A 15,033-nucleotide genomic window follows, 5' to 3' on the forward strand; every position below is an offset into this window, starting at 1 on the left:
GTGTTAGCTTCCCTTTTAGGCGCACCGTTTCAACAAACGAGTTCTTTTAAAGGCCCCGACTCCTCGACAACCACACAGCTGGAACAAGAAGAAAGGAGGCGACGAGGGGTTTGTCCTTTTCTTGCACTACAGGAAGTCGCTACATTGTGTGTAGGGCGGGTCACACACAAGAAAAGCGAAGGTGAGTAAAATACAACAAGGCAAATGTTTTTTTAGGACGATGTTTGTATACGATTGCACTCTGACAACAGGTAGCACATGTTTTTTTTAAGGTGTGTGTGTGTGTGTGTATGTTAATAAGTAGAGAAGTGCCAATCAGTCAGTGGGATTGTTTTACAATGAGCTGGCGCGGCAAACACTCCAGACCACACAGAGGAAATAAACACTGCATAAGCGTAAACACGCTGGTGTTACTCTGTAAAGATTACACCCACTCTAGGAAAAGGGGGTGGGGGGGTCTGGAGGGGCCCTCCCAAGTAAGTAAGCCCATCCTTTATCCAGATGTAGAAGGGAATGTTTCTTATCCCTTTTTCTGTTTTGCCAGTGTTGGCTTACACTGCTTAGATGCCTCCAAAAAACACAACTCATGAGAATTTAAAAAAACGTACATTTTAGGGGGGGGGGATAATTGGGGGATAAGCGAACGTGGCAATTTCGAGAGTAGTTGAAAAAAATTCAATTTATGCATTATTTTCTCTCTTGCCTCAGGAAAGGTCAATTTTGCCAGAAACAACATGTTTTAGCATTTTGTGCACGGACGACTGGTGGGACACAAATTGACCCTAATACTAAAATTACCTACCGTATTTTCTCGCATATTATTGGCCAGTCAAAGCACGTTTAACTACGGTAAGATGGCGGGGCCCTGAGCAAGTTTTTTCACATTTTATTCAAGATAGGTTTTTTTTTCTTGAATTGCGTTAATAGACATCAAAATAAAATGTATTTTATCTGATTATCTTTCCTCAATTTTAAAATAAATGACCCGATCAGCTGTATTGTGTCGCATTATGGCGTTTTGTCTTTGTCACCTTGCAGTTTCATGCATGTCAAGTCTAATTTGTGCGCATACAAGCCGTACCCTTGATTCAGTCATCATTGTTTAGAGCTAGGGTGTCAGAATCGGGTTGGTTCGCGGGTCGCTTTAACATCAACTTGATTTCACGTGGGCCGGACCATTTTAGATATAAAATTTAGATATTTTTTTTTTATAAATGGATTAAAAGCCCCGAATATTCAGCTTTTTATAGATCTAAAACAATGTTTATTTTAGCTTTTTTATATATATTTTTAGATTTTACAACATGATTTTTGAACTAAAAAAACAGAAAAAATTGATTAAAAAATTACAATTATTGATGAGGCAGCGAATTATGAAGACAGGGTGTGTCATCTCATTCTCTGCAGCTTTCATCACTGTCATGGGGAAAATCAGGAAATGTAATATACATCTATACTCTTCATTTTAATTTGATCCTAAAACAGAAAGTTGGCACTCATGATTTACTTTCCTGGGCCATACAAAATGATGCGGCGGGCCAGATTTGGCCCCCAGGCCGCCACTTTGACACGTGGTTTAGAGCGACAAATACGGAAATTTGCTGTTGGCTGGAATAGACCTTAGCCCGCCCATGACCCGAATGAGTAAAAGTCCAATAATAAACTATGATTTAGTGGAGGGCCAGTGTACTCACCAGACCAGCCTGCGCAAATAGCAGCTGGACGGCCGTCTTGCAGGCTCCCCTCCAACTGGATGGACACACTTGGTTGAGCACTTCGGTGACAGGCGAGTCGTCCCTGGGGGTCACTCCGTTTTGGCCCAGTGCCTCCTTAATGAGCAGCAGCATGGTTTGCTGAGAGGTAGCCACACGTGTTCGGTTACATCTACAGGACGACATTTCGGACGACGGCGCAAAGGCGGTGGCACCATTTTCAGTTTGAGGTTCTCCGCCGCCGACTCGTTGAAGGACACCCCTTTGAGAAAATGCGAGCCGATCTGCACGGGTATGGTGGGCAACTCGCGTTGGATGGGCTGGGAGGTGGTCTGCATTCGGCCCGCCTGCTGTGCTTCTGCCTCGCTGCAGCAACCTTGCAAGGCTGCCTCCACGCAGTTGGGGTTGAAATGGAAGCCAGCTTTGAGGGCATATTCGCTGTGGCCCATGCTCTCCAGTGCTGCCTTGTATGCCTGAAGAAGGAGAGATATTTCAGTCATTTGCATAGCATGGACTGATATGAGCGTGAATAGCTACAATTTGTTATCCAACGATGGTAAAATAGGTAGAAAATGTTGTTTACAAATGGCGCCCGTCAGAAAATGCACGATGCGAAGAAAAAAATCAATTGGGAATGGAGTAAAAGTCACATTTAAATGGGGAAATTATCTACTCCAAGAAAAGGAATAAATATTCTACATTAAATTAAATTAGATTCGAACATTATTTCATCCCGTATTCAGGAAATTTCCTGGTTGCAGTAGCAAGACAGACACAAGACACACAAGACATTGTAGACCTAGTTAAGAAACTGGAGCCACACACAGGAAGTCCACAATGTGGGAACCTTCTGCAGGCTGAGACTGAGGTTAAGAGGTCAACTGGTAAGGGTCATCAGTTAAAATAAGGTCAAGAGTAATCCAGAGGACGCAACATGACAGACAATTTGAGGAATGCTAAAAAAACAACTAAAATCTGTCTTGAACATTCCAAATGGGATTGTAAAAATGCAACACAATTTGGTATGGTTTTTTTTTTACCTAGGTCTGCAATGTCTTGTGTGTCTTGTGTCTGTCTTGCTACTGCAACCAAGAAATTTCCCGAATACGGCATGAAATAAAATTCTAATCTATTAACAGTATATTCACAAAAGGATAAATCGGTGACCAGGGAAGGGAAGTTCACCAATTTGTGAACAACCGGGTTATCCAAATTAAACGCCCATGATTCAAAAGCAACTTTTCTCAACGTAGAGTTGGACGGAAAAGAGGGATTTCACATCTACAGTTAATGATGCCAGAAAATAACAAACAACATTGTTTACCTGTAAAGCGGTGTCAATCTTAATGTTGAGCTCCTTCAGCTGGTGCTCGGGGATGTTGGTGTTGTGCGAACAGAAGAGCTGCTGAACCTGGAGGCCTGCCAGGCAGCCGTCGTGACCCCTCTCACGCAGCCTCGACGTGGCCTAAAGGTGCAACAAAATTCACAATAGATTTTTGCCACAGCAGAGATCCAATTCCAACGTAGCATTTTGCATTCTGACAACATTCCAGGATATAGAACTCGGGAGTCCACCATTTTAAATGCTGAAATATGATTATGGTAGTGCTGGCTATTTGTCCACAAATAAAACCACAAGATATTGGACTGATCGATGCCAGCAAACCAGAGCAGCGCTTTCTACGTTGATGTATACAAACAAAGCATAAAATGGACCAGTGGGACGGATTATCTGAAGGACAGACAAGCTCCAATTCCAATTGGACGACTCGCTCCTTTGTAAAGTCAATGTCAGGAATGAAAGGTGTGATGCAAATGTTCCCAATCCAATGTCTTACCTCAGCTGCACCTTTCCACGAACGGGAGGCTTCCTCCAGCTCCGTGATTGGCCCGAGCTCGGCGCTCTGAGCCCGAACGTTAGCCGAGCGCTCCTGAGCCTGCGCCAGGGCCTCGGCCAGGCAAGACTGGGCCACGGGCTGGACCTTCTGCAAGGTCTGCGAAAGGAACTGGAAGTGTACCTGCATCACCGTCAAGAAACACCGGCCCAGGACCTGTGAAGGAAGAATATGGTATTTTACCAGCAAGCCAAGGTTATCTAGTCGCAAAACTCAAAAAAAACAGTAGCGGGTTTTCCCTGACTACGTCGCACATTTTTTTTAAAACTTAGGCTGAGCCTGTAACAAATATAATGTAAAAATATAACAGCTTCTGAAATGTTAAACTGGCTGAACATGGATTAAACATTAGCCACAACCATTTCAAAGAAGTTTCAAACTGGCTGCATACCATATGTACTGGACTATAAGTCGCACCAGACAAAAAAATCATAATTAAGAAGGGGGCAAAAAAACATAAGTCACATTTTGAGGGGGAAATTCATAAAATCCAACACCAAAAACATACAGGTTATCTTGAAAGGCAATTTAAAATAAAAAATGAAATAAAGAACAACAGGCCGAATAAGTGTACGGTATACTAACGTTACATGACGGACATGCCTGGTCATGTCAGTAATGAGTTATTCAGTATTTTTTGGATACATGTGAAATTATATAATAATGTGTTAATAATTTCACACAAGTCGGACCCCTTGCCAAACTATGAAAAAAAACTGAATTATAATCGGAAAAATACGGTACGTATATAGATTTTTTTTAACTTATTTACATTAGCATGCCCTGTTGATCAACATTTACAACTAGCTAAACAGCTAAGTTTAACTCCTAAGAAAAAGGTACTCTACAGTTAATCATTTGATAGTTTATCACCTAAGAAAAGGCTTAAATTATTTTGAAATGAAAGTCAAAATGTCCTCCAATTCTAGGAATGACGCAGGTTTACCATTACACCGCTGTGCGTACACACCATTGTGTTTTGGTTCCGTAACATAAGATGAAACAGGACTCTTCGTGCAGGCATTGTGAAGAGGCCAAAACGAGGAAACGGCAAGGAGAGCTCCGCCATACTGTAGACTTGTCGTGGTCAAGCTTGTAAAACACGTTTGTCGAGTCAACACCGTATACATAAAAGCTATATAACACGTTTGTGTCAGATTCATGAAGTGTAAAATGGACCTCCCATCATTCAAAAAGTGGGTGTTTCTCACCATAATGTCATGAAAGCAGACCACAAACCTGACCTGAAGACACATGGCATGTCAATGAAACTTAAAGTTCTCATACACAACCACAAAAAGCATATGTCATCATTTACAATGCATGGCAAAAGTTGGGGGGGACGTGGCTTAAGTTCAAGATAATGAAGAACGCGTGATTAGCTATTAAGGATCGCCCAGTCATAGAAAATGAAGAAGATTAAAAAGAAAAAAAATGGGTCCCTTTAGCCCAAATAAGGTAAGTTAGTAAGTAAAAGTGATAAAAGAGAAAATAAATCAAACAAAATATACCATAAAAAGAGAAGAGAACCAGAAAATGGAAACATTAAAAAGAAAAGAAAATAAATAAAGCATAAAAGAACAATAAGAAAGAGAAAATAGTAAAAGTGGTGCAAGCACAGTAGAAGAAAAGATGGCATAAAGGGCCACATTCCTCAACTCCCCCTTAACGTACTATTGTATTTGCTACTTTTCTTCTTCCTTTTTTGAAGCACTAAAACTGCTGCCAGACTGCATTCTTCCCTCTCAGACAAGCAAAAAAAAAGGAAAAAAAATCCTCCTGAGTCACAAACACCTTTTGTAAAGCGATTTCCTGCAATAGCGCCGATATTATGAGCACTTTCAAGGGCTTCTGCATCAGTTAAAACCTCGTCTTTTTAATGCGTGTGTGACTGATTCACTTTGCATATGACATTGGACACTTGCCTTAAGCAACAAAACCACTCTAATAAGGTCCGCGTGCAGTGTCGAGACCTATCTCAGGTCCGCCGTGGCGCTTTAACAAATGCACCCCTGTGCCCGCAACCAGACAGCTGACCCGTGCCAAGGCATGCAGTCAAAAACCTTTGCAGACTCACGCTTCCTCTCGTTTTTGTGTGTACGTATGTGGAGACCGCAGAGAGTCCCATTTTTACTGACTACCGCGCACAAACGTTTCCTGTTTTGCGCAAAGCCACATTCGTGGACGGGGCGCAGCGCTACACCGCTGCGGCCCCACCGCAGTTTCCACAGACCGCGATTGTCAAGGGGTAACATGTGATCGAATGTTGTCCAATTGTGGACATCGGTTGGACCTGTCAACACGTCTTGCTAAGACTTTTTCCGGCATGCATCGGCTAACTGACCGCTAATGACGGCGATACGACATGAAAGTTGCTCTAAAAATAACTGCAAATAACCTTCCGACAGTTGTGGCCATGTTAGAAAATGAAAATGATCGCAATAGTGTATTTTCGCAATTAAAAAATAAATTTGGCACTTAAATCTGGCTAATTTTTAACCATTTTAGTTTTTCCCAGGTATAAAAATATATACATCTACATATGCATGTGTATATAAACATATGAACTGATCATGATGAAAACATGGCAGCTATGTGGCATAGTAGTATATAGTCGTACCTCTACTTACGAAATTAATTGGTTCAAAGACTTTTTTTGTAACTTGAAAATTTCAAAAGTTCAAAAGTAGAGGTGTACTTTATATGTAAATTCTCAAATTCGTTCCACGGTGCTCACACAACTACCAACTAAACCCTTTAAAGTAGGTCAAAGTGTCCCAATTTTGCATGGAAGATGTGAGGAAACAAACAAAAATTAGAGCAAATTACTAGGAAATGATTTATTAATGTCTTAAAATAAATAAAGCATATTAAAATGTGCCCTGCGCCGCTGAAATAGTTCCCCCCGCAGCCGTTATTCTACCCGTGTTTGTCCGCAACGTGGTGGCAAGAGCCCGTTCTCGCCAAAGGCCGTCCACTTTGTAGTACATTTTAGACTTTTACGTGTGCCCTATGTGTGTGTGTGTGTGTGAAAATACGTGCCACGGTGCATTTGTATTGAATCAATTAATAAGGGAAATTCTAAATAAAATAACGGATAAGGAAATGCATTTACTTTTTGGGCGATTTTGTAATGTGAGTGGACCATTTGCATATATAAAAAAATTGTAACCTGAAACTTAGCTAGCAGAGAGCGTCCAAGAGCAGCCTCTAGCTTGCAGGTTGCTGTAGCACAAATGTTTGTTTTTGTTCACACTGAGGTATAATTTTCAATGTCACACTTTGACTGGGTGTGCAGATTTGGCCATTATTTCGGTCAATTGGCGTGAGTGCAACTACTTTGCAGAGGTTTGAGGCAAATCGCCTCATTGTTGACTCGCAAAGGGTGCAAATTCAGCGACAAGTGTGAAGACCCCGTAGAATTTGCTGTCCTTTTCACACGTTGGCCTCAGCTTCTCACACCATGCTAACAAAGGGTGGGAACTTGAGCTAGAAAACACTTATTCATTAAGTGAGCCATGGGACAAGAGTGCATCCAGGCATCTCCGCATATTAGCACCAGGGCTAGAAGGGCTGAAAAGGAATGGTTAGCCTAACATGCTTTGAAACATAGCCTTTGTTTTCCGTGCATTCCTTTGAAAGAACAACAGACTGACATATTAGCTCCGAAAACTGACCATGAAATTTCTTATGTTTAATAATGCACCAGTTATATTTCATATGCTGTTAACAGTTAGTAAACTAAGGTTCTACGCATAAACAATTAGAAGAAAACGATTTCATGAAGCATTATTGCTGAAAATAAGGATTGGATTTGGGACATCACTGGTTTTAATACATTTATTAGACTGGTAAAGTATCAAAATCAGGATTTGCCACCATATAAAGGTGGCGGGCAATTACCCTATTTTCTCGCATATAAGCCGTATTTGTAACAAAAAAGTGAAGACTGAATCAAGGGTGCGGCTTATATGCGCACAAGACTTACCACATTGCTATACTCTTTTTCACCAGGAGATGTAGCTAAATTAACATTTACTACTTGTTGGTTATTTTCTGTTTTGCAGTAAGAAAACAACCATTACTGGATGAATTATACCAACTTCCTTATGATATTGACCCTAATAATATGCTTTTGATTCTTACAGTATCTCAGAAATGCCAGAAGCAATGTTTTTTCTTAAGATTTGCCCTTCAAAGTAACACATTTTTACTCCCTATTAAAAGCATGACTATGGAGGTGAAAATTATGATTCAGGGGGCGGCTTATACGAGAGAAATTGTACAATTCAACGATTTTAAGGCAATTTTAAGGGTGCGGCTTATACACAAAGGCGGCTAATATGTGAGAAAATACGGTAATATCTAATGTGATCGGATCAGGGACATCCCTAGTTTTAATAAATTGATTAGACCGGTAAAGAATCAGATTCAGGGTTTCCTTCTCCCAGGCAGGGCAATTATTTCTTATCAATTGTCATTCAATTTGCAGTTTGAGCAACCTACCTCAACATCTTGCAAGTTGAAATCGTTCTGATCCTTAAAGTTGGCGGCCCCGGCGCTCAGCTCCATGAGCATCTTGGCGATCTCAGGCTTAATGGCCGCCGTCAGCCGGCTGGCCGCATCCATGACGTGTTCCTGCACGTCCTTCAGTTGCATAGCTGCTTTGGAGTAGTGCGAGTTCCTGAACACGCTACTGAACAGGTCGGTAAGGAAGGCGCTGGCGCGGCAGAAGACGTTGAGGGCGTCCAAGTACTTGGAGATCCCCTGCTGGATGTCGGCCACCGCCGTGGAGGAGGCGCTGGTCGGGTGGCACCCGCCGGGAATGCCCATGGCCGAGGAGGCCGAACACGAGGAGGCCAGCGAGGCGCTGAGGGTCCTGCTTAATTCGGGCATCTGGTACTGCTGGTGCTGTTGGACTTTCTGCTTGGACCCGCCGAGCAAAAAGCGACGCTTGTAGTCCATTTTACTTTGCTGCGCGCTGCAACAATACATAGGTGGTGCACCAGCACCGGAAGATCCTGTTTTGTTTAAGCCTCCACTCCAAGAAAAATTTGCTCCACTGAACGCGGAAACGGTCCAGGTCACGTAAAAAGACCACTGAGGGTTTCTGCCTGCCGGAGGCTCATCTCAGTCCGCCTCGGGGGGGAGGCCAAAGGCAGGAGCGGCGAGCCGACGTCAAGCGCTTACATGCAGGCCGGCTGCTTAAAAAAAAAGACGCATGCCTCTAAGATTCGTAGGGCTGCGCAGAAACCGATCCCGGAGTCGAGCTTTAAAGTGCGTGAGTGTTTTTCTTCTGAAGAAGGGAAAAATAATTCTTCATACGGCGTCTGGCTTTTTGTCCGGGTAGAAATTCTTCACTGATGAAAAGTAGAAAATCCGTTGGAAAGCAAAAGATGAGAAAAAGAAAGCACTGGTCAACAGTAAGGAGGTTACAAAATGGTTTGTTAAAAAATGTGTGGGTAGATTATGAGGCAGATCCAGTCCGTCTCAAGGTGCTCCTCTCAGATCCGCGTGTCCGCCGCTCCGACCCGGCTTCCTGCTTTTCCCGTTGAGGTAGGTGGGACTCGCCCGCGGATGCAGATTAGAGTGACAAGAGCACAAATGTATCTGTAAGGCCTCTAGGTCATTTCCTAAGGGAAGGGGGGGGGAAAGGACAAGGTTAGAATGGCGCTCGGAAAGGAAAGATGAGCTTTGCGTAAGGCCCAAAATAAACTTGCATCTTCCCATATGAAAACATGAAGCTATAGATTCAGTAAAATCAAACCATTCTGTGTTAATAGGCTGATTTTCAGGTAATTTTTGCAATTTTTCAGTGTTTTTTTCCCCCGTTAGTCACCGCGAATGGCGGAGCGATCGCTAATACGAGAGGAGTATACTACTTCTCGTTGGCATGTGGTCGTCCGTTATCCTGTTGCAAGGGTGTCAGACTCGGGTTGGTTCGCGGGCCGCTTTAACGTCAACTTGATTTCACGTGGACCAGACCATTTTAGATATAATATTTAGATTTTTTTTATAAATGGATTAAAAGAACTGGATTAAAAGCCCTGAGTATTCAGTTTTTTTATAGATCTAAAACAATGTTGATTTTAGCTTTTTTTATATATTTTTAGATTTTACAAAATGATTTTTGAACTAAAAACACAAAAAAATGATTAAAAAAAACTACAATTATTGATTTAAAAGGGGGAAAATCAGGAAATTTAATATCCATCTATACTCTTCATTTTAATTTGATCCTAAAACAGAAAGTCGGCACTCATGACATTCCCGGGCCACACAAAATGATGCGGCGGGCCAGATTTGGCCCCCGGGCCACCACTTTGACACGTCTCCTATTGTAAGGACATTTGTGTGCATCATTTTAGGCATATTTTGAAGGGAATACAAAAGCAAACAACCCTCGATAGGTTGCATCTGAAAGTCAGGGTGGCAAATAGAGCCAACCCGGGAGAAGGTATAAAAATTTAAAACAAAATTAGAATTAAGTTTAGTGTAAGGTTAGATTAAACTTATTTTTTTCTGTCTGCATTGTAATCCAAGTTCATTTAAATGTGTTTATGTTATGTTACAAGCGTGTTGCCATGCAATAAACTAATGTTAGCATACATGTATGCGTTTGTCATTTCTAGCGACCACCACCGACATTTTCAACGTGAACACAATGCAAAATCACTTATGACTCTTTATAAAATACTCGTGGCTACAATAGATGAGTGGCTTGCCAAGTGGTGTGAATTGTAGTGCTACTTTACTAGCAATGACCAAGACAGTGTGACAAACAGTTCCTACAAGAGCCTCTTGTTTTGCAAGATACTAACTACATTGTACCAGTAACAACCCCATCGCACACATGCTAGACGCAACCGGTCCTTGCCACTGGGTTATGAATGCATTTATCTGTGCACTAGCTATGGACATTCGGTAGCCGGAATACATAGTCGGCCAATGGATGACGACATGACAGTCTTAGTCATATATATTCAATATTCATTTATTCTGCCACCATTTGGTTGACATGGAAAAAATCATTCATTTGAGTCACTGTCATGTCTGCAGACCCTGAACAACTTCCGGTTCGAGTGATGCAAAAATAAGTAATGAAATGTTTTGAATCGCATCATTTTATGACTTTTCTCCAAATATGACTCAAATCTCCGAATATTACGTAAAAAAAACAGACCAAAAGTTGATGCCCAAGAAACCAAAAAAACTTTTGGTTCATGTTAGAGAAAAATAAGCAACAAAATGACTGTTTCACAATTTGAATCTTTTTCTGTGTCTGTATTCTCACCCTCTTGCTACTGTGACAGTGAAATTTCCCGAATACGGGATGAATAAAGTTATTTAATCTAATAGCGTAAATGACGTTCATCATATTTTGATTTTAACCTTCTAATAGTTCAATCTTAATCTCGTTATATTCATATTAATTTTTTGCTCTGAATTTTACATTGCATGACTTCTTGCAATTTCCCGTGGAAAACCTGACCATTGCTCACGGCACACCAATATGCTTCGGCACAGTGGTTGGGAGGAAACCAGAGTACCCGGAGGAAACCCACGCAAGCCGGGTAGAACATGCAAACTCAACACAGGAAGCCCCAGACCTGGGATGGAACCCTCGACCTCAGAACTCTGAGACTGACGCGCTAACCGGGCCACAAGCCAAATTAAATTGTAAAGATGGGGTTGTCAGTCACAACAGCAATAACATCACACCCGCATTTGTCAGGTGAAAAGTTTCCTTGGCTGATTTAGCTCTCACGTAGTAGAGCAGTCATCACTATCTAGTACCAGCACACCGGAAGGTCTGTGTTTTGGGATAAATTCGTTCGTACGTACCACGCAGAAACAGACACACAAAGCGACCCGCACACACACACACAAGCGGCATCCCGACAACATTCCGCCGACCTTCAGACCCCGTTTCCTTTCTCAAACAGTGTACAGACCTCGTCTGTCGCCGCGAGTGGAAAGAGAGAGCGGAGGGAAACTGGTGACCTCAGCGCAAAGGGGACAAACATGACGTTCATTGCTTCCCGACACAGAAAGGCAATTTTGCTGAACCACAACAAGGGCTGTGCAATCAAATATTTGGGAAATGGGTCATATTAAGAATTAGGGTTGCGGCTTTACGATTATTTCAGTAATCTCTCAATTGATTGTTATGGATGAATAATGAGTTGACAAACTTTTTCTGTGTTGCTGAATGACTTCAGAAGATGTAAAAAACAAGAACCATTGTTTATGACTGGAATATTTATTTTGAGCTGCACATCTATTAGCAATAACGATTGCACTTTCAAAAGAGCTTTAAATGAAAATTCAAAACAAATTATTGTGTTCTTGACAGAATTGCATATTAATTTTACAAGAGGAATGCGATTAATTCAAATTAAATTCAAATGCGTAAGTGTAAATGGTAAAAACGGTCTAAAAATTGAAAAAAAAAATAGGATCACAGTCCAAAATACTATGAGAAAAACCTAACACATTTCAATAAGAAACAACACAATTGGAATTGTTTAATCAATTATTTTAACTTATTAATTATCTTAACTTATTAATTATCTTAACTTATTAATTATCTTAACTTATTAATTATCTTAACTTAGTCATTGGATTCAACCCAAGTTGCTTAGCAAAAATCCGCTATTTTAAATGCTACAAAACGTTAACTTTTTTAAAACTATTTTCCTAACAAACCGTGAAGACACAAAAAAAACATACCTCTAAACTAAAATAACAATGCATAAACAAAGAAATTACCTTCGTCTTTTTTTTTTACCTTTAACACTAAACCAATGGCACTCTAAACAAATATCAAAATTGAAGTCCATATTTTTTCCCCTAATCCAATTACTCCATTTAATCAATTAACTGTAGCACTTCTGTTCCTGATTAATGGCGACTAGCTTCTGCTGCTTCAGGTTGGACGACTAAACTGAGCTGACCTGCAAGGCTCAAAAGAGATTAGCCGCAGAGGGAAACTGCCAGGTGGCCCTCCCGTGTTTGCAGGTCAGCACACTTTTTTTTTATGCAGCATTAGCCTGAGTGAGGCAAACAGGAAACCTGACCTCAGCTACCTAGAGGCTAATCGCACGCCATCGCCCACTTTCACACAGATTCGCTCAGTCACTTGCCCTTGTGCTTACTGTCCATATAAATCCGCCAGATACTAAAAGTCCTTTCTTTTTAAACGTAATGTTAAAAGATTGCTCTTGGATCGAAACAAAGTAGTCATACCTCTACTTACGAATGCCTCTAGGTATGAAAGTTTCAGGTTACAATTTTTTTTAATATGCAAATGGGTGACTCAAATTACAAAAAAAGATTAGTTACGAAATCGCCCAAAAAGTAAATGCATTTCCTTATCCGTTATTTTATTATGAATTTCCCTTATTAATCGATTTAAAAACTACAACCTCAACATGGAACATTTTCACACACACAAACAGAGCACACGTAAAAGTCTAAAATGTACTACAAAGTGGACGGCTTTTGGCTAGAACAGGCTCTTGCCCCCATCTGGCGGACAAACAAGGGTAGTATAACGGCCGCGGGGGGAACTATTTCAGCGGTGCAGGGCACATTTTAATAAGCTTTATTTATTTTAAGACATTAATAAATCATTTCCTTATATTTTTCTCTCATTTTAGTTTGTTTCCTTACATCTTTCATACAAAATTGGGACACTTAGACCTATTTTAAAGGGTTATTTGGTAGTTGTGTGAGCACAGTGGACCGAATTTGAGAATTTACATATAAAGTACACCTCTACTTACGAAATGGCCAAGTTACAAAAAAAGTCTTGGAACCAATTAATTTCGTAAGTAGAGGTAGAACATTCGTTTATTCGTCAAAATAGATTGGAAGTCTAGTGAATTCAATGCCGCTGAAAGATGAGAATTCACTGCCAGTCCTCCCACTTTCAATGAATTGGGTTTCTATCTTTGTTAATGACAGGCAATCCGTTCTTTTTTCCATGTTGATTTGTGTCCAACATTTGGTCTGCTATCATTTTAAAACTACTTGATATAGTATTTCTAGAAAGCGGTTATTCTGAGAAAGACCCGTTGGTATCTTGGTATCACCCAACGAACGAGCCATCACTGAATTGGACCTCGCACCCAAACAAAATACGTAGCGATGCGTCCACATCGGTATCAAAGATACCGAGCCAGCGCCACTACGAGGGGGGGGAGGAGTCCTTGGGGGCTAATGTTAGCTCTAGTTCTGGCGTCAGCTGCTTCGTTTTGACGGATCGGGGCTTAAATTTCCTGGAGCAAGCTGCCTGTCGCCAAAAACGTAGACGCAAAACCCAAAGTATGCCATTGTCCTCAAGTGTGATCTAGCCGTCACTCTTAAAGGAAGTACATTTTTGTTAGCGACCTGCTTAGATGACGAGTGGCCACGGCCGGTACTGACCAGATGCAGACCAGCTCGTAGCGGTTTGTTGAGTCATTTGTCTTTTGTTTTTTAAATTCACTCACCATCTAGAGGGGGACAAGGCCAATTTTTGGAAGTTTCTGCAGATACTAATCTACGAATCGTATTCCCCGTTTTGCTATTAACCGGGTGCGCCAGCTGCGACGCACGCTGACAGCTCTTTATCCATCTGCAGCGGTGAATACGGCGACAACCTCGCCACACGGGTATTAGCTCGCTCGTGAAGTCTATTTCAGCTTCTGTGGGCAAAACAAAAAAAAAACGGCTGCATGCCTCTCTGATTTTAGACGCTACTAAAATTTGGCCTCAAATGAGGGGGGTGGGGGGGTCTCCCTTACATCTGTTGCCAATGAAGCACAGGAATGTCATTTAGCCACTCAGTTTTAAGCTTAATGCAGCTTCAAAAGGAAGGAGGTCAGGAAAAGGGCCAACACTTCTTCCCATGTCAGTCAGTAGAAAACACGGGTGTCAAAGTGGCGGCCCGGGGGCCAGATTCGGTCCACCACATCACATTATAGCAAAATATATATAAATCTATATATATATATATATATAGTGCGTTTTATACTCTAAATCAGGGGTGTCAGACTCGGGTTGGTTCGCGGGCCGCGTTAACGTCAACTTGATTTCACGTGGGCCGGACCATTTTAGATATAAAATTTAGATTTTTTTATAAATGGATTAAAAGAACTGGATTAAAAGCCCTGAATATTCAGTTTTTTATAGATCTAAAACAATTTTTATTTTAGCTTTTTTTATATATTTTTAGATTTTAAAAAATGATTTTTGAACTAAAAACAAAGAAAAAATGGATTAAAAAATTACAATTATTGATTTAAAAGGGGGAAAATCAGGAAATTTAATATACATCTATACTCGTCATTTTAATTTGATCCTAAAACAGAAAGTCGGCATTCATGATTTACTTTCCCGGGCCACACAAAATGATGCGGCGGGCCAGATTTGGCCCCCAG

At 41.1% G+C, this 15,033-nt stretch overlaps 1 protein-coding gene across 4 annotated transcripts in view; it reads right to left on the bottom strand.

The window, feature by feature from the left end:
* garre1 (granule associated Rac and RHOG effector 1) overlaps positions 1 to 15,033 on the bottom strand; it is a 33,658-nt gene that overhangs the window by 5,802 nt on the left and 12,823 nt on the right. For all 4 annotated transcript variants that reach the window (XM_077587794.1, XM_077587766.1, XM_077587785.1 and 1 more), the window contains 5 exons: positions 8,114 to 9,240; positions 3,551 to 3,763; positions 3,037 to 3,177; positions 1,928 to 2,185; positions 1,695 to 1,853 (listed from right to left, as the gene is read on the bottom strand). In XM_077587794.1, coding sequence (XP_077443920.1) covers positions 1,695 to 1,853; positions 1,928 to 2,185; positions 3,037 to 3,177; positions 3,551 to 3,763; positions 8,114 to 8,602 — 1,260 coding nt within the window. In that variant the 5' untranslated portion in view covers positions 8,603 to 9,240. The remainder of the gene's footprint in view (positions 1 to 1,694; positions 1,854 to 1,927; positions 2,186 to 3,036; positions 3,178 to 3,550; positions 3,764 to 8,113; positions 9,241 to 15,033) is intronic.

This window comes from Stigmatopora argus, chromosome 2 (assembly GCF_051989625.1).
Source record: "Stigmatopora argus isolate UIUO_Sarg chromosome 2, RoL_Sarg_1.0, whole genome shotgun sequence".
NCBI classification, from domain to species: Eukaryota; Metazoa; Chordata; class Actinopteri; order Syngnathiformes; family Syngnathidae; genus Stigmatopora; species Stigmatopora argus.